Source organism: Mustelus asterias, chromosome 21, assembly GCF_964213995.1.
Source record: "Mustelus asterias chromosome 21, sMusAst1.hap1.1, whole genome shotgun sequence".
NCBI classification, from domain to species: domain Eukaryota; kingdom Metazoa; phylum Chordata; class Chondrichthyes; order Carcharhiniformes; family Triakidae; genus Mustelus; species Mustelus asterias.
Genome location: NC_135821.1, coordinates 450,749 through 475,599, shown reverse-complemented (window position 1 = coordinate 475,599; position 24,851 = coordinate 450,749). Strand labels below are relative to the sequence as shown.

The following is a 24,851-nucleotide window of genomic DNA, read 5'->3' as shown; positions in this document are numbered from 1 at the left end:
TGGTGTGGGGAAAATGGGTACGAGGATAGATGGGTGCTTGATGGTTGGCACAGCCAAAGGGCCTCTTTGTCTGTACTGTAAAACTATGACTTGGCCATGCTCTCCAATGCCTCCTTCACTGGGACCCTTCACCCAGAGACCACTACTTCTTTGGCCTCTGCCAACAGTTGAGGCATTGACCTGTGTGCCCTTGAGGTGTTTGGGGGGGTGGGGGGGGGGGGGGGGGGGGAAATGGAAAAAAGCACCTGGCATCAGTTGGACACTTCCAGACTTTGCCTGCTCTAGGACAGAGGTTACCAGCCCGGGCGCGGCAAGAAATGAGCTTTCCATCAAGTTCTCCTCTGCATCTTTGAGGTTGTACGGAGGACCCTGCCCAGATTGCCCGCTGATTTGGAGCTGTTCAGCCGAAATTAGAGAGATTATTTTTGGGGGTGGGACGGGGGGGGGGGGGGGGGGGGTGGACCTCAAAATCAAAAAAATAACAGAACTAAGAATCGCAGACCCATCCAAGGATAAGTTGTTCCAATTACAATCCCATCAATTAAAATCGATGGCACAGATTTGATCCATTTCTGGGACGTCGCAACGTCCTCCCCATTCATTGCAAAGAGTTGGATTGTGTCAAGTTTTTCTGTGCCAGAACTACTTTCGCAGCCTCTAGTTTTTTTTTTGGAGGGGGGGTGCAGGCAGAGGCGGGTTGCAGGGGCAACTTGATGGAAATTCAGGAGGGCTAAAAATCAATCAATCAATTAAATAAATACAATTAACGTTTTTGATGATTATTCAAATTATCCAAGTCCTGGGTTAGCTACGTGTGAAATGCTGCAATTCCGTCACGATTGGCTGATTCAGATTGGGTTCATTGATGGGGAATATTGAACTAAGGATCAGAGCTCGTCATGCTTTCGTGTCAGGTCCTCCCCGTAATTGGTCACTTGGCTGCCAACAAACATATTCCAGTTGTCCAAAATCTCCTGTTTGGTCAGTTTATCGTCCTGCAAGTAGACAGCACAGAAAGAAAAGACAACAAAGGGTTAATATGGGGGCTGTGGGGGAGGGCGGGGGGTTCAATCGGAACTGGAGAATCTGACTCTCTTCCAGGAATCTCACCTGGGCCGTGAAAATCTTAAGCTCAGCTTGGAAAAGAGGCTGTTCAGCTCATAAAGTTTATCTATTAGTATCACAAGTAAGGCTTACATTAAAACTGCAATGAAGTTACTGTGAAAATCCCCTAGTTGCCAGTCTCTGGTGACTGTTTGGGTACACTGAGGGAGAATTTACCACGGCCAATGCACCTAACCTGCATGTCTTTTAGACTGTGGGAGGAAATCCACGCAGACATGGGGAGAATGTGCAGACTCCGCACAGACAGTGACCCAAGCCGGGAATCGAACCCGGATCCCTGGTGCTGTGAGGCAGCAGTGCTAACCGCTTGCAAAGAGCTGGTAGGAGCGGCACGGTGGCACAGTGGTTAGCACTGCTGCCTCACAGCGCCAGGGACCTGGGTTCGATTCCCCACATGGGTGACTGTGCGGAGTCTGCATGTTCTCCCCGTGTCTGCGTGGGTTTTCTCTGGGTGCTCCGGTTTCCTCCCACAGTCTGAAAAGACGTGCTGGTTAGGGAGCATTGGCCGTGCTAAATTCTCCCTCAGTGTACCCGAACAGGCGCCGGAGTGTGGTGACTGGGGGATTTTCACAGTAACTTCATTGCGGTGTTAATGTAAAACTACTTGTGACAATAATAAACTTTAAAAAAAACAATTAGTACCTGTTGATCCAATGCAAATTTTAAAGCTTGCACCCATTGCCGGTGATGTGGGGAGGGACAGGAAAGGAGAACAGCTTAAAGGATAAGGTAGCAAGGCAGCACACAAGACCATAAGACATAGAAGCAGAATTAGGCCACTCGGCCCATCGAGTCTGCTCCCCCATTCAATCATGGCTGATATTTTTCTCATCCCCACTCTCCTGCCTTTTCCCCATAACCCCTGATCCCCTTATTAATCAAGAACCTATCTATCTCTGTCTTAAAGACACTCAATGACCCGGCCTCCACAGCCTTCTGCGGCAAAGAGTTCCACAGATTCACCACTCTCTGGCTGAAGAAATTCCTCCTCATCTCGGTTTTAAAGGATCATCCCTTTAGCCTGAGGTTGTGCCCTCTGGTTCCAGTTTTTCCTACTAATGGAAACATCCTCTCCACATCCACTCTATCCAGGCCTCGCAGTATCCTGTAAGTTTCAATAAGATCTCCCCTCATCCTTCTAAACTCCAACGGGTTCAGACGCAGAGTCCTCAACCCGTTCCTCATACGACAAGTTCTTCATTCCAGGGATCATTCTTGTGAACCTCCTCTGGGCCCTTTCCAAGGCCGGCACATCCTTCCTTAGATATGGGGTCCAAAACTGCTCACAATACTCCAAATGAGGTCTGACCAAAGCCTTGTACAGCCTCAGAAGTACATCCCTGCTCTTGTATTCTCGCCCTCTTGACATGAATGCTAACATTGCATTTGCCTTCCTAACCTGCATGTTAACATTAAGAGAATCTTGAACAATAACTCCCAAGTCCCTTTGTGTTTGATTTCCTAAGCATTTTCCCATTTAGAAAATAGTCTATGCCTCCATTCCTCCTTCCAAAGTGCATAACCTCACACTTTTCCACATTGTATTCCATCTGCCACTTCTTTGCCCACTCTCCTAACCTGTCCAAGTCCTTCTGCAGCCCCCCTGCTTCCTCAATACTACCTGTCCCTCTACATATCTTTGTATCATCTGGAAACGTAGCAACAGTGCCTTCAGTTCCTTCCTCCAAATCAAAAATCTGTCTTGCATATATTCAATGTCTGAGCCTCCACTGCTCTCGGAGGGGCCGGGGGGGGGAAGAGAGAGAGAGAGAGAGAGAAATTCAAAAGCTCATGCTACCAAATAAACCTGTTGGACTTTAACCTGGTGTTGTGAGACTTCTTACTGTGCCCATCCCAGTCCAATGCCGGCATCTCCACATTCTGGATTAATAGTCTAGTGATAATCCCACTTGGCCTTGGTAGAAATCATTAATGTATATTGTGAAAAGTTGTGGTCCCAGCACCGATCCCCGAGACACACCACATGAAAGTGAGGAGGTGTGGGATAGAGGGAAAGTTGGCCGATTGGATAGGTAACTGGCTGTCTGATCGAAGACAGTGGGTGGTGGTCGATGGAAAATTTTCGGATTGGAGGCAGGTTGCTAGCGGAGTGCCGCAGGGATCAGTGCTTGGTCCTCTGCTCTTTGTGATTTTTATTAATGACTTAGAGGAGGGGGCTGAAGGGTGGATCAGTAAATTTGCTGATGACACCAAGATTGGTGGAGTAGTGGATGAGGTGGAGGGCTGTTGTAGGCTGCAAAGAGACATAGATAGGATGCAAAGCTGGGCTGAAAAATGGCAAATGGAGTTTAACCCTGATAAATGTGAGGTGATTCATTTTGGTAGGACTAATTTAAATGTGGATTACAGGGTCAAAGGTAGGGTTCTGAAGACTGTGGAGGAACAGAGAGATCTTGGGGTCCATATCCACAGATCTCTAAAGGTTGCCACTCAAGTGGATAGAGCTGTGAAGAAGGCCTATAGTGTGTTAGCTTTTATTAACAGGGGGTTGGAGTTTAAGAGCCGTGGGGTTATGCTGCAACTGTACAGGACCTTGGTGAGACCACATTTGGAGTATTGTGTGCAGTTCTGGTCACCTCACTATAGGAAGGATGTGGAAGCGCTGGAAAGAGTGCAGAGGAGATTTACCAGGATGCTGCCTGGTTTGGAGGGTAGGTCTTATGAGGAAAGGTTGCGGGAGCTAGGGCTGTTCTCTCTGGAGCGGAGGAGGCTGAGGGGAGACTTAATAGAGGTTTATAAAATGATGAAGGGGATAGATAGAGTGAACGTTCAAAGACTATTTCCTCGGGTGGATGGAGCTATTACAAGGGGGCATAACTATAGGGTTCGTGGTGGGAGATACAGGAAGGATATCAGAGGTAGGTTCTTTACGCAGAGAGTGGTTGGGGTGTGGAATGGACTGCCTGCAGTGATAGTGGAGTCAGACACTTTAGGAACATTTAAGCGGTTATTGGATAGCCACATGGAGCACACCAGGATGATAGGGAGTGGGATAGCTTGATCTTGGTTTCAGATAAAGCTCGGCACAACATCGTGGGCCGAAGGGCCTGTTCTGTGCTGTACTGTTCTATGTTCTAGTCACCGGTTGCCATCCTGAAAAAGACCCCTTTATCCCCACTCTCTGCCTTCTGCCAGTCAGCCAATCCTCTATCCATGCCAGGATCTTACCCTTAACACCATATACACAAAGTCCACACAGCAGGATACGAGACAGGGGATTTTTCACAATAACTTCACTGCAGTATTAATGTAAGCCTACTTGTGACACAAATAAACTTTAAAAGGGAACGTCGCTTGAGAGGGAGAAGGCACCGCAGGAAAAAAAGCTATAGCACAAGTGAATGGCAGCAAATGTGAATGAAACAACATGCAACAGATAAAAGGCGAGAGTGCGCAAGGTACGAATAGAAGGGAAACACTTCTCAGTGTGAGAGAGAGAGTGGTGAGAGGGAGCACGAGACAGAGGATGGCAGAACAGGAGGTTCTGAAAGCAGGAGCAAAGCCAAAGGTTGGGGGATGAGAGAGGAATGACCGGGCAAGGTGAAGTCTCCCAATGGGAGTAAAAAAAAAAACCCCCACGAACTCTGACCTGGTCTTTGTCTGACTCATGGATAAGATGTTTGGCCTCTGACTCTGCGTGATCGTAATCCGCTGGGAGAATCCAACGTTCAATCTCGCTGCGATCCAGCTTCCCATCCTTGTCTGTGTCGCGGAAGTCTCGGAACTGCTCCTTCTCGTTCCTCACCCAGTCGGGTTCTGGTTCACCATCTTCAGGCGTGTACATGTCACCTGTCGGGGACACATTACAGAGAGAGTGTTACGGTCGTGTCTGGGGAACGTCAGCACTCCAGGTCAAACATCTGAGGCCAAGCCATCACAAAGGACTGAAACTGGGGACGCAGGTTAACAAGGAAGAATATATAACTAACTATTCTCTAAATGTTGACAAGAGTCAACTCAATTTAATTAGCCAGAGTATCTATCGACACAACTGTGTCAGCCAATGAATTAGAAGTTCTTAAAGTTTATTTATTAGTGTCCCATGTAGGCCTACATTAACACCGTAATGAAGTTACTGTGAAAATCCCCTAGCTGCCACACTCCGGCGCCTGTTCAGGTCTATGCACCTAACCAGCACATTTTTTTTCGGACTGAGAGAGGAAACCCATGCAGACACGGGGAGAAAGTGCAAACTCCACACAGACAGTGACCCCAGTCGCCACACTCCGGCGCCTGTTCGGGTACACCGAGGGAGAATTTAGCATGGCCAATGCATCTAACCAGCACGTCTTTCAGACTGTGGGAGGAAACCGGAGCACCCGGAGGAAGCCCACGCAGACATGGGGAGAACGTGCTGACACCGCACAGACAGACAGTCACCCAAGACCAGAATTGAACCCGGGTCCCTGGCGCTGTGAAGCAGCAGTGCTAGCCACTGTGCCACACATAATTATTGCAATCTCTCCCAGCTACAGTTTAATATCCAACCTGTTTTCCCCTCGCTTTAATCCTGAAGAAGTGTCAAACGGACTCCAAACATTAACTCTGTTTCTCTCTCCCTGCAGATACTGCCAGACCTGCTGAGATTTTCTAGAATACTCTTTTCTTGCAGCTAATCTGGATATTGTTTGAGCCCAGGAACACTGAACCTCAGACTGAAACATCAGGTTCATAGAAACTGGGAGAAGGGCATTTGGCCCTTTAAGCCTGCCCCGCCCTTCATTTTGATCATGGCCAACAGTCACCCAAGGCCAGAATCGAACCCAGGTTCCTGGAGCTGTGAGGCAGCAGTGCGAATCACTGTGCAGCAAGGCTTCCTTGAAGCACTCAACAGAACAGCCTACTTAACCATCATTCCACAGCAAACAGTCTACAGAGTCTATTTAAATATTCCAGAATAATCTACAGTCTGTTTAAAAAGTGCACTAAACCAAACAGTCTACATAATCTATTTAAAATAGAGGCACCCCTTTGTATTCGAGGTGAGACGGTGGCCTAGTGGTATTACCGCTAATAATGCAGAAACTCAGCGAATGTTCTGGGGACCCGGGTTTGAATCCCGCCACGGCAGATGGTAGAATTTGAATTCAATAAAAAAGAAAATCTGGAATTAAGAATCTACTGATGACCCATTGTTGGAAAAACCCATCTGGTTCACTGATGTCCTTTAGGGAAGGAAATCTGCTGTCCTTACCCGGTCTGGCCTACATGTGACTCCAGAGCCACAGCAATGTGGTTGACTCTCAACTGCCCTCTAAGGGAAACTAGGGATGGGCAATAAATGCTGCCCAGCCAGTGACGCCCACGTCCCACTAATGAATTTTTGAAAAATTGGGTCTAGGGTTCCAAATGGACGGAACTGCATCTCACCGTTTCAGGTCAGACCTTTAACTGGGTCCCACCTACCCTTGTGGGTGAAGGGACCATGGTATCCTGGCCACATTTACGCCTTCGTCAACATCACAAAAAAAAAATTACCTGGTCATTTATCCCATTGCTGGTTTTGGGATCTTGCCATGCACAAATTGGTTGCTGCATTTCCACGACGACAACACTTCAATATCACTTGTTAAGTGCTTTGGGGCGGGCACCCCACTGAGGAGCAATATGACAACACAAACTCTGAACAAGTCGAGCCACTCATTCAGGATGGCTAGAATCCCCAGAGTGCAGAAGGAGGCCACTCAGCCCATCGAGTCTGCACCAACCACAATCCCACCCAGGTCCTATTCCTGTAACCCCTCATTTTTTAACCCTGCTAATCCCCCCGACACTTGGGTTAATTTAGCATGGCCAATCAACCTAACCCGCACATCTTTGGACTGTGGGAGGAAACCGGAGCACCCGGAGGAAACCCATGCAGACATGGGGAGAATGTGCAAACTCCACACAGACAGTGACCAGAGACTGGAATTGAACCCGGGTCCCTGTGAGGCAGCAGCGCTAACCACTGGGCCGCCCTAAAATTTCTAGCTGAAGATGCCATTCTGTTTGCAGACTGTAGGGGTCAGTGCTGTGACAACACCATAGAATCCCGACAGTACAGAAGGAGGCCATTTGGCCCATCGAGTCTGTACCGACTACAATCCCACCCAGACCCTATTTCCATAGCCCCACACATTTAACTTGCTAGTCCCCCTGACACTAAGGGACAATTTAGCATGGCCAATCAACTTAACCAGCACATCTTTGTACTGTGGGAGCACCCGGAGGAAACCCACACTTAAAAAATTAACCCAACATTATAGTCACCTAAAGTTGAAACTAGAGTGGGAGGGAGAAAGGTAAGAATCTTACTGATGTATTCTTTCACGTCAACCATCCCATCGCCATCTTTGTCAATGTCTTCAATGGTTTCCTGGAGAAGGAAAAAGATGTTAACATCTTTCACAGATTCAGTCATAGACTATATGGCAGAGTGAGGCCATTCAGCCCAACCACTTTGTGCCAGCATCAACAGACAGTAGTTTTACGGTTGGGGTTCTCAACCTACAGTTCGTTATGGGTGCAGATGTTCAGCCTTTTGAGAAGCCTACAAAAACCATTAGCTCTGACAGGACTGTTCCTGTGTCGTAGCAGTACTGTCACTGGACTAGTAATCCAGAGGTTCAGGCTAATACTCTGGGCACAAAAGGGTTCAAATCCCATCATGGGAACTGGTGGAATTTAAATACAAGTGATTAAAAAACAGGTAGCCTCATAACCCCATTTGCTTCAGTAATGCCCTTTAGGGAAGGAAATCTGCTGTCCTTACCTGGTCTGGCCTACACGCAAATACAGACCCTGTCAACTGCCCTGTGCAATTATAGGTTCCCTATAGGGCAGGAGGAGGCCATTCAGTCCATTGAGTCTGCACCGACCCTCTGACAGAGCATCTTACCCAGGTCCCCTCCCCCACCTTATCATTGGACACTAAGGGGCAATTTATCAAGGTCAATCTACGCAACTTGCTCATCTTTGGACACTAAGGAGCAATTTAGCACGGCTAATGCACCTAACCAGCACGTCTTTCAGACTGTGGGAGGAAACTGGAGCACCCGGAGGAAACCCACGCAGACATGGGGAGAATGTGCAAACTCCGCACAGACAGTGACCTGAGGGCGCATGACCTGGGAAGAGGAGCTCAGTTATGTGGAGAAACTGGGATTGCTCTCCTCAGACCAGAGAAGGCTGTTGTGGCAGGGTTTAAAAAGGTGAAGTTTATTTATTAGTGTCACAAGTAGGCTTACATTAACACCGCAATGAAGTTACTGTGAAAATTCCCCAGTCACCACACTCCGGGGCCTGTTCGGGTACAGCCAGGGAGAATTTAGCATGGCCAATCCACCTAACCAGCACGTCTTTCGGACTGTGGGAGGAAACCCACGGAGACATGGGGAGAATGTGCAGACTCCGCACAGACAGTGACCCAAGCCGAGAATCGAACCTACACTGTTAGTTTCATTCTGCACCACATCCTGGTCAACAAAGCTAACTGACCCCTGGAAAGAGATTCAGTCGTAACATACAGAAGGGAACCGGCCAAATACTTGAAACAGAAACACTTGGCAGAGCTCTGGTGAAAAGAGTGGGGTGGTACAATGAGTAGGATGGCTTTTTCAAAGGGCTGCCATGTGCCTGATGGGCCCAATGGCCTCTCCGTGTGCTGTACGGCCCTATCTACTGGCTGTCTCCGTCAAAGCGATTCCAGAGACACGCCAGTCAGGTTAGCAGACCGAGAACTGGGATCACTCCCACCTTGTCCTGCTTGTGTCATTCGCTGAGTTAGCTCGTCTCAGTTAGGGCGCTATTATTGACCTAGAAAGTCAGTGTAGGAGGAGGAGGCCATTCGGCCCTTCGAGCCTGCACCACCATTCCATATGGTCATGCCGGATCATGCACTCTCAGTATCCTGCTTCCACTTTCACTCCACACCCCGTGATCCCTTTAGCCACACGGGCCACGTCCAGTTCCCTCTCGAACATAGAGAGCAAAGAACAGCACAGGAACAGGCCCTTCGACCCTCCAAGCCTGCGCCAATTATGCTGTCCTATCTAGACCAACAGCCTGGATCCCTCTATTCCCCGTTTGTTCATGTGTCTATCCAGTTAAGTCTTAAATGTCGCTAATGTGTCTGCCTCAATCACCTCACTTGGCAGTGCATCCCAAGCCCTGCACATCTCCACTGAACAGCGGCACGGTAGCACAGTGGTTAGCACTGCTGCTTCACAGCTCCAGGGACCTGGGTTCGATTCCCGGCTTGGGTCACTGTCTGTGTGGAGTTTGCACATTCTCCTCGTGTCTGCGTGGGTTTCCTCCGGGTGCTCCGGTTTCCTCCCACAGTCCAAAGATGTGCGGGTCAGGTTGATTGGCCATGCTAAAGATTGCCCCTTAGAGTCATGAGATGCGTAGGTTAGAGGGATTAGCGGGTAAATATGTAGGGATATGGGGGTAGGGCCTGGGTGGGATTGTGGTCGGTGCAGACTCGATGGGCCAAATGGCCTCCTTCTGCACTGTAGGGTTTCTATGATGAACCGTTCCCCCCCTTTATCATGAACTTGTGCCCCTGACCCTAACAGCTTTCTGTGGTGGAGAATGCCACAGGTTCACAACTCAATGAAGAAGTTCTTCCCGTTCTCAGTCCTGAATGGCTTACCCCTTATTCTGGGACCACGTGGTCCCAGAGTGGCCGGCAGGGAAACAGGTCCAAATGGAGGCCAGTTCTTGTTAGTGTGTGGATATTGGGTGGAGTTTGGATTAGATTTGCCAACAACACCATCAGTTCTGGCACAGTTGTCCCACTCCAGGGTTTGGAGTGCAATAAAAACACCCCGACTTTCTGGACCAGTACTGAGGGAATGCTGCACTGTCAGTGATACCGTTGTCCAGATGCAATACTAAAGCAAGGCCGCAGCTGCCTACTTGGGCGTGACAAAGGATCCCACGACACTATTTCAAAGAAGCAGGGGGAGGTGTAATGACTTCATGGAGGTCGGGGAGTACGAGCTCCCTGATTGGACAGGCAATTACGACCTCAATCAGGGAGCTCATACTCCAAGAGGCCCAACCTTATTGAATCCATGACGGGAAGTTCTCCCGTGTGGCCTGACCAATATTTATCCCTTACTCAACATTAGAAAAATACAGATCACATTAATGTTAGTGGGATCTTGCTGTGTTCACTACATAACAATACTGCAAAAGCACCTCATTGGCTGGAAGGTGCTCGGAGATGGCTGCCGGGTGTGGAAAGACGCTATAGAAACGCAAGCCCTTTCAAAAAAAGAGAGTCTAAACTCGACAGACAAGAATGGAGAGCAGTCGGCCCTGGGAAAGATTAACTCCAGATTAAAAAGCCGAGGGAAAACTAACAAAAACTAAATTGAATTTGGCTCCTGTCGCCACCCTGCCTACCGTGATGACAACGCTCTTCATGAAATCAAACTCCTCTGGATGAAGAAACGCGGTGAACTCCTCTCGTGTGGCGATGAGGTCACCGTCTCTGTCCGCCATCTTGAATCTGCGCTCATCCCGCTTGTACATCTTCTTGTAGGCCTCCTGGTCTTTTTCTGCAACATCATCGAACGCCTCACCTGCGGGCAGGAACAAGCGTCAAGAAGGTACAAGAGGACGGGCAAGACCTCGTCTTTCCTGGGCAAGAGGGTCAGTAACGCGGTTTGAGAATGATTGGCAGAAGAACAAGGGGAGATGGAAAACTTTTACGAAACACCACCAACATAGCAAGTGACCATCTGGAAGGCGCTGCCTGAACGAGTGGTGGAAGCGGATCCAGTCATTTTCAAAATGGATTCACGGCCAAGGCCAAGTGGGATTAATCGCTAGACTATTAATCCAGAATGTGGAGATGCCGGCGTTGGACTGGGGTGGACACAGTAAGAAGTCTCACAACACCAGGTTAAAGTCCAACAGGTTTACCCCCCCCCCCCCCCCCCCCCCCACAGATTTTTGATTTGGAGGAAGGAACTGAAGGCACTGTTGCTACGTTTCCAGATGATGCAAAGGTATGTAGAGGGACAGGTAGTATTGAGGAAGCAGGGGGGCTGCAGAAGGACTTGGACAGGTTAGGAGAGTGGACAAAGAAGTGGCAGATGGAATACAATGTGGAAAAGTGTGAGGTTATGCACTTTGGAAGGAGGAATGGAGGCATAGACTCTTTTCTAAATGGGAAAATGCTTCAGAAATCAGAAACACAAAGGGACTTGAGAGTCATTGTTCAAGACTCTCTTAAGGTTAATGTGCAGGTTCAGTCGGCAGTTAGGAAGGCAAATGCAATGTTAGCATTCATGTCGAGAGGGCTAGAATACAAGAGCAGGGATGTACTTCTGAGGCTATATAAGGCTCTGGGCAGACCCCATTTGGAGTATTGTGGGCCCCATATCTAAGGAAGGATGTGCTGGCCTTGGAAAGGGTCCAGAGGAGATTCACAAGAATGATCCCTGGAATGAAGAGCTTGTCCTATGAGGAACGGTTGAGGACTCTGGATCTGTACTCGCTGGAGTTTAGAAGGATGAGGGGGGATCTTATTGAAACTTACAGGATACTGCGAGGCCTGGATAAAGTGAACGTGGAGAGGATGTTTCCACTAGTAAGAAAAACTAGAACCAGAGGGCACAACCTCAGGTTAAAGGGACGATCCTTTAAAACAGAGAGGAGGAGGAATTTCTTCAGCCAGAGAGTGGTGAATCTGTGGAACTCTTTGCCGCAGAAGGCTGTGGAGGCCAGGTCATTGAGTGTCTTTAAGACAGAAATAGATAGGTTCTTGATTAATAAGGGGATCAGGGGTGATGGGGAAAAGGCGGGAGAATGGGGATGAGAAAAATATCAGCCGTGATTGAATGGCGGAGCAGACGCGATGGGCCGAGTGGCCTAATTCTGCTCCTATGTCTTATGGTCTAATCCAAGATGTGGAGATGCCAGCGTTGGACTGGGGTGGGCACAGTCAGAAGTCTCAACACCAAGTCGAAGTCCAACAGGTTTATTTGGAACCACGAGCTTTTGGAATTCCACACCACACCGGCACCACCACCCCCCGCGCCCCCCCTCGGAGAGCAGTGGGGGCTGAGACCTTGAATATACGCGAGACAGATCTTTGATTGAGGAGGGAGTCAAGAGTTATGAGGGGAAACAGGAAAGAATGTGGAATTTAAAAGTCATGGTCTTATCGAATGTGGAGCAAACACGAGGGACAGAACGACCTCTGGAGGGACGAGAGAAAAGGGTTTACCAGGGATGTTGCCTGGTATGGAGGGTATTAGCTACGAGGAGAGATTGAATAAACCGGGATTGTTCTCCCTGGAAAGACAGAGGCTGAGGGGCGACCTGATAGAAGTTTATTATGAGGGGTATTGATGGGGTGAACAGTTGGAAGCTTTTTCCCCCAGGGCAGAAATGGCAATTGCAAGGGGGCACAAGTTCAAGGTAAGGGGGGGGGCGGGGGGGGGAAAGGATCAGTGGAGAAAGTTTTTTTTTAAAACACAGAGGGTGATGGGGGCCTGGAATGCACTGCCGAGTGAGGTGGATGAGGCAGACACATTTAAGACTTATCTGGGTAAACAAATGAACAGGCGGGGAATAGAGGGATACAGGCGGTTGGTCTAGATAGGACAGTGTGATTGGCACAGGCTTGATGGGCTGAAGGGCCTGTTCCTGTGCCGTACTGTTCTTTGCTGCTCCTATTTCTGAAGCTCAGTGGGGTGAAGAACATTCATTCGAAAAAGACCAATTTACTGACAGGAGATCAGTTTCTTATTTGAGAAAAAACCTTGTGTAAATTCTGTGCTCCTCAAATCGAAGATCATTAGGATTGGGTAACTGGCAACTTTTTATTTCACTCATTTTGGATATTACTAGCAGGTACACCTGAATGCTCCACCTCTCCCCCCCCTCCCCTCCCCTCCCCCACCCCCCTGCAAAAAACAAAACTAGGGTTCAGTAGCCCTCTGAACTAAGAATTTCAAACTGGATCCCCTCACTGCCCCTTAGTGTCAGGGTAAGTACACTCCATTGGCCGTGCTAAATTCTCCCTCGGTGTACCCGAACAGGTGCCGGAGTGTGGCGACTAGGGAGGATTTTCACAGTAATTTCATTGCAGTGTTCAATGTACATGTGACACAAATAAATAAACTGGAGGTTACGGGGATAGGAGCCTGGGTGGGATTGTGATTGGTGGAGGTTCGATGGGCCGTATGGCCTCCTCCTGCACTGCAGGGATTCTTTGTCGCGGTCCAGGACAGTTCAATGTTGGCCCCCCCCCACTTCTTGGGGCTTGTGGAGGGTGGGGAGGGTTTGGCGATATCAGTGAAGGGCGACTCGATCACTACAGTGATGCCCACAAAGAAAATTACAGCACAGGAACAGGCCCTTCGGCCCTCCAAGCCTGCACCGACCATGCTGCCCGACTGAACTAAAACCCCCTACCCTTCCGGGGACCGTATCCCTCTATTCCCATCCTACTCACGTGGTCAAATAGCCTGCCGAGGGTTACAAACCATCACGGGTGAGTGATTAAAGGGACAAGTGATGTCCTGGAGACCCTTTCTAATTAATTTTTTGGAGATTTCAAACTAAAAAAAAAGCAGCAACAGAGTCAACCCTTGGTGTTCCCTTTCTCCCCCCTCAGCCTCTGAGAAACATTCGGAGGAGGTTAGTCGCCTTATAGAATCATAGAATCCTACAGTGCAGAAAGAGGCCATTCGGCCCATCGAGTCTGCACCAACCACAATCCCACCCAGGCCCTATCCACATATCCCTACACATTTACCCACTAACCCCTCTAACCTAACCTAGGCATCCCGGGACACTAAGGGGCAATTTACAATGGCCAATCAACCTAGCCCGCACATCTTTGGACTTTAGTTAAATAAATTTAGTTAAATAAAACATCACGAAAGCCGCTAGGTCACGAGTGGAAAGGAAACTCAATATGTGCCCCCCCCCCCTCAAGCTGAAGAGGCAACATTAAAAGCAGCTAATTAAACAAGCGCAAGCCTCCAATCTAAAAAAAACCCATTACGTTTAATTGAACTTTGTTCCTGAGCACTTGCAGTACTGAATTGTGTCCACTCGAGGGCAGTTGTGCACTGTGTAAATTTGACTCTCGAGTCATTGTCACATCACCAGAACCTTTAAACAGGCACCAGGTCACAGCTTGGCTGGTTGGTGAGGGAGATCCTTCCTGCATGCCCGCAGTCTCACCCACCTCCACACATTTCCCTGCAGGGGGCCATATTGGGGGACACTCAGAATCCCTAATGGCCATTCAGCCCATCGAGCCTGCGACGACTCAGAGCATCTTACCCAGGACCTCACATTTACCTTCCCTTCAACCTTCACATCTTTGAACACTAAAGGGGTAATTTAGCACGGCCAATCCACCCAACCCACACATGTCTTTTGGAGTGTGGGAGGAAACCGGAGCACCCGGAAAACAACCCACACAGACACGGGGAGAACGTGCAAACTCCACACAGGCAGTGACCTCACAGCGCCGTGACCTCACAGCGCCAGGGACCCGGGTTCGATTCCCGGCTTGGGTCACTGCCTCTGCGGAGTCTGCACGTTCTTCCAACAGCTCCATCGCGGTTTGGGATGCCTGGACAGGCAGAGGAAAGCAAAACGTCACAACGAGCTCGAGGATCGAGCAGCAAACCGGATCCTCAAGGAGCGAGGGATCTGTAGATCCAGTGGCTCTCCAATCAAGTGGAGCTTGGAGACCAGATTGTGAATAAACCACAAGGTGGGGGCTATGGGTCAACAATACTCAGGTGCCAGCCAGCACAGATACAATAGGCCACACTACCAGAAGGACGTGGAAGCTTTGGAGAGAGTGCAAAGGAGGTTCACCAGGATGTTGGCCATGAGCAGGTGTTGAATAAACGTAGGATTGTTTTCACTGGAAAGACGGAGGCTGAGGGGAGATCTGGTTTACAAAATGATGAGAGGCATAGACAGGATGGATAGGAAGCTTTTCCCCAGGGTGGAAGTGTCAATTACACGGGGGGCACAGGTTCAAGGTGAGAGGGGGAAAGTTTAAGGGAGATGTGCGGGGGAAGTTTTCCACACAGAGAGTGGTGGGTGCCTGGAACGCGCTGCCAGAGGAGGTGGTGGAAGCAGGCACATTAGCAACATTTAAGAGGCATCTGGATGGGGACATGAATAGGGAGGGAATAGAGGGATACGGAACGAGTAAGGACAGAAGGTTTTTTTTTAAAGTTTAATTAGGGCATCATAATCAGTGCCGGCTTGGAGGGCCGAAGGGCCTGTTTCTGTGCTGGACTTCACTGCGTTCCCTCCTGTGCTGTATGACAACAACATGTTGCATTTAAATAGCCCCTTTAATGAAATAAAAAGGCCCTTCACTGGAGCATTATGAAACAAAATATGACAGTGAGAGGCACAAGGAGATGTGTACAGGTGACCAAAGGCTTGGTCAGAACAATAGGTTTAAAGATGTGTTTCAAAAGGACAGTGAGATGTAATGGTTGGCGGGGCGGGGGAGTGGGGGGGGAGTGGGGGGGGGGGGGGGTTGGTGTGTGCGAGGACGGGTTTCCACAGCTTGGGTCGTCAGTAACGGAGGGCACGGCCACCAATTCTAATTGGACACCCGCAGGAGGTCAGAATTAGTGTGGTGCAGACACTGGAGGGTTGGAGAAGTTCATAGAGGGAACTGGAAATAAGAACGAGCTTTATAAAAATCAAGACATTACTTGACCAAGGCACAGTGATTAGCACTGCTGCCTCACAGTGCCAGGGACCCGGGGCGGCACGGTGACACAGTGATTCGCACTGCTGCCTCACAGTGCCAGGGACCCGGGGCGGCACGGTGACACAGTGATTCGCACTGCTGCCTCACAGTGCCAGGGACCCGGGGCGGCACGGTGACACAGTGATTCGCACTGCTGCCTCACAGTGCCAGGGACCTGGGTTCGATTCCCAGCTCGGGTCACTATTTGTGTGGAGTTTGCACGTTCTCCCCGTGTCTGCGTGGGTTTTCTCCCACAGTCTGAAAGACGTGCTGGTTAGGGTGCATTGGCCGTGCTAAATTCTCTGTTACCCGAACAGGCGCCGGAATGTGGCGACTAGGGGATTTTCACAGTAACTTCATTGCGGTGTGAATGCAAGCCGACTTGTGACACTAATAAATAAACTTGAGACAGGTCAGTGAGCACAGGTTTGATGGGCCAAAGAAGACTTGACACAAGTTCAGACATGGAGCACGGAGTTTTGGATGACCTCAACGTTTTACGGTGGACAGAATGTGGGAGACCAACTAATTCCCTGGAATTTAGAAAGATTGGAGAGGGTGGGGGTGAAAATGGTGGCGTAATGGTATTGTCACTGGACTAGTAATCCAGAGGCCTAACCTAATACTCTTGGGACAGGGTTCAAATCCCATCATGGCAACTGGTGGAATTTAAATTAAATTATTGAACTGGAATCAAAGTTAGCATCAGTAATGGTGACCATGAGACAATCATCGATAGTCAAAAAAACCCACCCGGTTCACTAATGTCCTTTAGGGAAGGAAATCTGCCGTCCTTACCCGGTCTGGCCTACATGTGACTCCAGAGTCACAGCAATGTGGCTGACTTTCACCTGCCCTCAGGGATGGGCAATAAATGCTGGCCCAGTGTAACGACTTTAATCAGGCAATTGAGGTGGGCCTGTTCGAATGTGATTAAGGGCCAAATTGATGGGCCAATCAGGGAGCCTTTTGCTTTGTACTAAACCATGCGTGTCAGTTCCTCTGGCACTCCTAGTGTGGACTGCTAACTGAACACGCTCTGCATGCTGCTGTCAGACTTGTAAAGAAAGGGATTTTGGTGAAGGAACTTCTGCCTCCGAGGACTTATTACACCCGCATCCCATCAAAAGAATAAAAATACTCCCTTAACTTCAGTCAGGTTGTAAGGGGTAGATGGAGAAAAATTATTTCTGCTGGGTGGGGAGTCTAGGATCGGGGAAGGGAGTGGGGCAGGGGTAGAATTGGAAAATTAGGGCCAGACCTTTTACATGAGTAGGAAAATATACCAAGGATGAAGAACGTTTGGAACTCTGCGCCATGATAATTGATGCAAGGTCAATTGTTAATTTTAAATCCAAGATTGATTCATTTTTTGTTAGCCAAAAGGTGTTAAGACAATGGTAAGGATATGGACTTGGCTCACATATCAGCCACGATCTCATTCAATTTCATTCAAGGGTGGAATGGTGGCACAGTGGTTAGCACTGCTGCCTCACAGCGCCAGGGACCCAGGTTCGATTCCTGACTTGGGTCACTGTCTGTGTGGAGTTTGCACATTCTCCCAGTGTCTGCGTGGGTTTCCTCCGGGTGCTCCGGTTTCCTCCCACACTCCAAAGATGTGCGGGTTAGGTGGACTGGCCATGGTTGCTTAGTATCCAAAGTTGTGCAGGTTAGGTGTATGGGCCATGCCAAGTTGCCCCCGAATGCCCAGGCATGTACAGGTTAGGGGGATTAGTGGGGGAATGCGAGGCTACGGGGATAGAACCTGGGTAAGAAGCTCTGTCAGAGAGTTGGTGCAGTCTTGACGGGCTAACTGGCCTCCTTCTGCACTGTAGGGAGTCTATGATTGGCTGAAGAGACGCAAGGGCTGGATGGCCTCCTCCTAATCGTCATGAAACATCCGGAACCTTTCTGCAGCATCCCTGCTGGGTAAAGCCACGGGTGCCAGGGTCACTAAGGCTGTCACAGGCAAGGTTGACCACTTGGGTGTGAGGTCCTGGAGGACAAGCCAGTGTCTGGGACGCCATGTCTGGCAAAGGGGGTGGGGAGGGAAGAGCAGGGGATGTCTTGGAAGCCTGCATGCACGTTATAAAGGGGGTCTGCTGGGGTGGGGGGGTGGGGGGGAGCTGCCAATTTCTGATATCTTACCCAGGTAGTACCCGTATGTAGCATTCTTGTACTCATCCCATGACACCTTCCCATCCCGATTACTGTCATAATCCTTCCAGTTCCTTTTGACATTCTCGTCGATGTAGCGGTTCTGCGCGCGTTTGATCCAGGAAGTCAGCTCCTCTGCTGTGACCAGGCTGTCCTTGTCCTGGTCGATCCGGTCAACGATTTTTCTGGAAGAACGCGGCGAGAGAGAAAACACAAGGCGGGCAGAGGGTCAGAGTCGAGAGGGGGGGGGGAAGGGGTCCTACCTAAGAGGTGGCCATAGAGCCGCTGGTGATATTCCTCCCAGCCCACTCTGCCGTCTTTGTTGGTATCGTAAATATCCATCTGTCTGCCCACGCTCTCAGTCAACCAGCGCCTCCGAACTCGCTTCATCCAGTCACACAGCTCGGAGCTGCTAACCAGGCCGTCCGAGTCGCTGTCCACTTTATCTACAATTTTTCTGCAAGCAAGTTATGGAGCAGATCAAAAACCTCCTCCACTTCAGCCAAAATTGTTCCTTTTACCCCCCCCCTCCCCCGTGCACCAACTTCCTCCCCCTCCACTCCAGCCCCAACTCCTCCTCTTCTCCTCCCCTCCCCCCGCTCCCTCCCAAAGACACAGACCGTCAGCTAGAGCCCAACCGCACCAAATCCTCTTTCTCATGGTGGCACAGTGGTTAGCACTGCTGCCTCACAGCGCCGGGGTCCCGGGTTCGATTCCCAGCTCGGGTCACTGTCTGTGCGGAGTCTGCACATTCTCCCCGTGTCTGCGTGGGTTTCCTCCGGGTGCTCCGGTTTCCTCCCACACAGTCTGAAAGACGTGCTGGTTAGGGTGCATTGGCCGTGCTAAATTCTCCCTCAGTGTACCCGAACAGGTGCCGGAGTGTGGCGACTAGGGGATTTTCACAGTCACTTCATTGCAGTGTTAATGTAAGCCTTACTTGTGACACTAATTTAAAAAAACTTATCCTCCCAGAGTTAGGAGATTGGGACTTCAGGTTCCACTCCAGTGACCCGGGCCAACGCTCCCAGTGTGGTACTCAGGGGAGAGGGACAGTGGGGTTGTGGAGGAGGGAGGTTCGATCAAGGCATTCAATTGGATGGCACAGTGGTTAGCACCACTGCCTCATAGCACCAGGGACCCAGGTTCGATTCCCAGCCTTGGGTCACTGTCTGTGCAGAGTCTGCACGGATTTCCTCCGGTTTCCTCCCACAGTCTGAAAGACGTGCTGGTTAGGGTGGATCGGCCGTGCTCAATTCTCCCTCAGTGTACCCGAACAGGCGCCGGAGTGTGGCGACTAGGGGATTTTCACAGTAACTTCATTGCAGTGTTAATGTAAGCCGACTTAAAACAGGTCAGTCGGCATAAGTGTGAGGGGCCAACAAGACTTGACACAAGTTCAGACATGGAGCAACAAGAGTTTTGGATGACCTCAACGTTGATGGCGGCGGAGAGATTAGGTTAGGTGGATTGGCCGTGCTGAATTGCCCCTTCGTGTCAGGGGGATTAGCTGGGTAAATACGTGGGGTTATGGGGATAGGGTCTTGGGTGGGATTGTTGTTGATGCAGACTCAATGGGCCGAATGGCCTCCTTCTGCTCTGAAGGATTTTAATGACGATCTGAAAAGGAAGCATGCTCAGAACTGGTGGGAGAACAACACTGGGTAAATAGTTCGTATGGAGAGCTGGTGCTGACATGATGGTCTGAATGGCCTCCTGCAGTGCTGTAATGATCCTGACTTGTGTCATTTGTCCCCAAATGTTGCCTTTCAAATGACATATTAACCCCCCCCCCCCCCGCGCCCCTCAACCCCTCACACAGCACAGGGTGGAGTTATCCTCTAAGCCCTGGGCAAGTATTTCTCTCTCAACCATGCCCAGAACAGATTATCAATGCATTACTGTTTGTGGGAGCTTGCTGTGCACAAAATGGCCACTGCGTTCCCTTCATCACAACAATTAACAGAAACATGACAGCTAATTCATCACGACTGTGCCACACTCCGAACTAAACAACTCCTACTCCTGCAAACAATCCACCAGCAACTGCATCTCAAAAAGCACAACTGGTTTGAACACATTTCAGGATGCCACCAGACGCTATATAAATGCAAGTCTGTACAGAGTTTGCACATTCTCCCAGTGTTTGTGGGTGCTCTGCTTACCTCCCACCCTCCAAAGATTAGGTGGATTGGCCATGCTAAATTGCCCCTTAGTGCCCATAGATGTGTAGATCAGATGGATTAGTGGGGTAAATTTGTGGAGTTATGGGAATAGGGAAGGGGGAAGAGGACCTGGGTAACTTACTGTCAGAGAGTCGGTGCAGACTCGATGGGCTGAATGGCCTCCTTCTGCACTGTAGGGGATTCTATGAGAGCCAGCCACAATCTTGCATCCTGCCCCTACCCCCACATGGACAATGTCAGCGGTGGCAGTGGGTTCGAATGCTCATCAGTAACTGCAAACCTGTCCAATGTTGCTCCCTCGATCTAGCCAGGCGGTTCCGATGGTGGGCACTGGAGTTTGAAGCTGGACTTTCTGGCTGGGTACTGCCCACAGCAGATTCACCCGCTGTGCCACAAGACAGAGATACATTAATGGGAATAACCAATTGGGGGGAAGAGGGTGGCACTGTGAGAGTGTCAGTAATCCTGAGGCCTGGACTAATGCTCTGGGGGCATGGATTCCAATCCCACCACGGCAGCTGGTGGAATTTAAATCCAGTTGATAGAATCCCTACAGTGCAGAAAGAGGCCATTCGGCCCTTCGAGTCTGGCCTATGCGATTCCAGACTCACAGCAATGTGGTCGACTCCGAACGGCCCCAATGGTGCGGCAAGCCGCTCAGTTCAAGGGCAATGGGGGAAATGGGCAACAAATGCTAAGCATTGCCAGTGATGAAGTTGTACAAGACATTGGTAAGGCCACACTTGGAATACTGTGTACAGTTCTGGTCACCCTATTATAGAAAGGATATTATTAAACTAGAAAGAGTGCAGAAAAGATTTGCCAGGATGCTACCGGGACTTGATGGATTGAGTTACAAGGAGAGGCTGGATAGACTGGGACTTTTTTTCTCTGGAGCGTAGGAGGCTGAGGGGTGATCTTATAGAGGTTTATAAAATAATGAGGGGCACAGATCAGCTAGATAGTCAACATCTTTTCCCAAAGGTGTGGGAGTCTAAAACTAGAGGGCATAGGTTTAAGGTGAGAGGGGAGAGATAGAACAGTGTCCAGAGGGGCAATTTTTTCACACAGAGGGTGGTGAGTGTCTGGAACGAGCTGCCAGAGGTAGTAGTAGAGGCGGGTACAATTTTGTCTTTTAAAAAGTGTTGAGACAGTTACATGGGTAAGATGGGTGTAGAGGGATATGGGCCAAATGGGGGCAATTGGGACTAGCTTCGGGGTTTTAAAAAAAAGGGAGGCATGGACAAGTTGGGCCGAAGGGCCTGTTTCCGTGCTGTAAACCTCTATGACGCCCACATCCCACGATCGACTGATGCAACTAATGGGGGCTGATTGAGGGATGCAGATGTTGCAAAGCTGGGGCCATGACTCAATTGTGGCAGATAGAACATAGAACAGTACAGCACAGAACAGGCCCTTCGGCCCACGATGTTGTGCCGAGCTTTATGCAAGGAAAGAGGTTGGCGAAGTCACTGCCAGCTGAGGGCAGTATTGAGCTTCAATATTCGAGTCTCACAACCTCCTCCCATGGTTGAGCAGCCGGCCACATGGGCTCATGTGTGACGATGCTTCCCCCTGACTACGAGGGGGAACATTCCCGCACGCTGGCGCGAGTCACACTGGCCGCTACGCCCACTGAGATGGTGGCCACGCCTTATTTACCCGACGAGAGTTCCCCATCTCAGCCTGGATGCCAATGGCAATCACTGCTGCTGGGGCTGAACCTCCAACCTCCAACCTCCAACCTCCATCCTCCATCCTCCATCCTCCAACCTCCAACCTCCAACCTCCAACCTCCAACCTCCATCCTCCAACCTCCAACCTCCAACCTCCAACCTCCAACCTCCAACCTCCAACCTCCATCCTCCAACCTCCATCCTCCAACCTCCATCCTCCAACGGTGGGTTTTGAAATCCCACCGCTAATTGTGCCAAAATAAGAAAGGGTCGTGCCCAGGGGAGGGGAGGTGGGCACGAGAGAGAATCTTCACCCTCAGCACAGACTCAAACTCATTTCTTGCACACACACCCCCCCCCCCGTCCCCAACAACAACCACTAAATATAAAGTCCAATCCACAGTGGTTAGCACTGCTGCCTCACAGCGTCAGGGACCAGGGTTCAATTCCGGCCTTGGGTCACTGCCTGAGCAGAGTCTGCACGTTCTCCCCGTGTCTGCACGGGTTTCTTCACAGTAACTTCATTGCAGTGTTAATGTAAGTCTACTTGTGCCACTTATAAACAAACTAAAAAAATTTCCCTCCGGGTGCTCCGGTTTCCTCCCACAGTCCAAAGATGTGCGGGTTAGGTGGATTGGCCGTGCTAAATTGCCCCTTAGGTGACCAAAGATGTGTAGGATAGATGGTAAGTGTGTTGGATTACATGGATAGGGCGGGAGAGAGAGCCTGGGTAAGATACTCTGTCAGAGAGAGTCGGTGGGTGGGATTTTACAGCCTTGCTCATACCAAAACCATAAAATCCCGCCCGAGGTTCACCGACCTTTCCGCGTACCGCCCCTCGCCCACTCCGATTCTTGCGGCGCGGTAAAACTCTGACCAATCGGTCGAATGGCCTTTTCTGCACTGTCGTGATTCTATGATTAGGATTCACCCTTGGCATCACTGCTCATTACAAGCCTAATTTAATTTTTAAATTGATAACCATTAAATTGCCCCTTAGTGTCCAAAGATGTGTAGGTTAGTGGGGTCAATATAGTTCAAGTGTATTTATTGGTGTCACAAGTAGGCTCACATTAACACTGCAATGAGGTTGCTGTGAAAATCCATGGGTGGGCTGCTCTGTTGGAGAGTTGGTGCGGACTCAATGGGCTGAATGGCCTCCTCCTACACAGTAAGAAGTCTCACAACACCAGGTTCAAGTCCAACAGGTTCGTTTGGTAGCAAATACCATTAGCTTTCGGAGCGCTGCTCCTTCGTCAGATGGAGTGGAAATCTGCTCTCAAACAGGGCACAGAGACACAAAAAGGTGTCCTCCTACGTGGCAGGGATTCTAACTGATTTCCCCAGTTTGCTGTCGCCTCCGCTGTGAACATTTAATAGCTGGGTGTGCTGGAGAAATAATGATGGGTCTGGACTTGCACAGAGAGGGAGGGGGGCCACGTGGGCTGCAGTTGTTCATTCCTCTGCCACGTCTCATTCAACATTTGGTTCTTGCATGAGGAGGAGGAGGAGGAGGAGGAGGGAGTGGGGCTGGGGGAGGGAGTGGGGCTGGGGGAGGGAGTGGGGCTGGGGGAGGGAGTGGGGCTGGGGGAGGGAGTGGGGCTGGGGGAGGGAGTGGGGCTGGGGGAGGGAGTGGGGCTGGGGGAGGGAGTGGGGCTGGGGGAGGGAGTGGGGCTGGGGGAGGGAGTGGGGCTGGGGGAGGGAGTGGGGCTGGGGGAGGGAGGAGGAGGAAGTGCAGGAAGCAGCAGCCCAGATGAAAGGAACAGACCACAAGTCGATTACAAAGTGAGGAGGGGAGGTTAAAAAAAATCAGTTTCCACACTGGTTTACAGCAGAACGCAGAAGTAACTCAGACGTTTGAAGAGTTAACAAACTTGCACCAAATCAAAAGCAGTCCTCAATCCCCGATTCCTCTCCCAAGCTTCCCAATCCCACCTCGCCCCCAGCAAACTGTTTCACACGTTGCTCATGTTACAATAGAGAGGAGGTGCAAAATATTAGTTTGCTGCCAGCCAGGTGCAACTAAATTATCAGGAACAAGTTGTGCTGGAAACAAGCTTATCCAGAGCAACGATCTCTTCAAGTGCAACTCATTTAACTGCAACAGCTAATGGATGTTATCAGCAACAATTAAATCACAAAGAGTAACAATCTAAAACATCTAACTGATTTGATTTATTATTGTCACATATATTGGGGTACAGTGAAAAGCATTGTTTCTTGCGCACTGTACAGACGAAGCATACCGTTCATAGAGACATGCGGGTTAGGGTGCATTGGCCATGCTAAATTCTCCCTCAGTGTACCCGAATAGGCGCTGGAATGTGGCGATTTTCCACAGTAACTAGAGTTTATTTATTAGCCACAAGGCTTACATTAACACTGCAATGAAGTTACTGTGAAAATCCCCCAGTCGCCACAATCCGGTGCCTGTTCGGGTACACTGAGGGAGAATTTAGCACGGCCAATGCACCCTAACCAGCATGTCTTTCAGACTGTGGGAGGAAACCGGAGCACCCGGAGGAAACCCACGCAGACACGGGGAGAACGTGCAGACTCCACACAGACAGTGACCCGAGCCGGGAATCGAACCCGGGTCCCTAGCGCTGTGAGGCAGCAGCGCTAACCACTGTGCTGCCCTGCGTCGGCTAGGGGATTTTCACAGTAACTTCATTGCGGTGTAACTGTAAGCCAGCTTGTGAATAATAGAGAAACTTTACTTTGGAAGGAAAGGGTGCAGAATGTAGAGGTCACCCAAGAGGATGTGTGAAGGGTTGAGTTAGAGATTGGAGGGGATGCATGGGGGGGTGGTTTAGAAGGGTTGGGGTTGTGGGGAGCTGATTAGGAATATTATTCTGCATTACCCCAGCCTCTCTTTGCTCTCCTCTGGGGTGAGTTGGTCAAAGGTCTTGGCTGTTTCCTTGCCCAAGAAAGCCTCATGATCGA

General features: G+C 50.0%; 1 protein-coding gene across 1 annotated transcript; it reads right to left on the bottom strand.

Annotated features, from left to right (window-relative positions):
- Window positions 1-463: 463 nt before the first annotated feature.
- LOC144509003 (reticulocalbin-1-like) lies at window positions 464-24,845 on the bottom strand. Its single transcript, XM_078237237.1, has 6 exons — window positions 24,770-24,845; window positions 18,038-18,231; window positions 10,540-10,718; window positions 7,444-7,504; window positions 4,736-4,935; window positions 464-995 (listed from the first exon to the last, which is right to left on the bottom strand). The coding sequence occupies exons 3-6, from the start codon at window positions 10,666-10,668 to the stop codon at window positions 888-890; spliced, it is 498 nt and encodes a 165-aa protein (XP_078093363.1). The 5' UTR covers window positions 10,669-10,718; window positions 18,038-18,231; window positions 24,770-24,845; the 3' UTR covers window positions 464-887.
- Window positions 24,846-24,851: the final 6 nt, after the last annotated feature.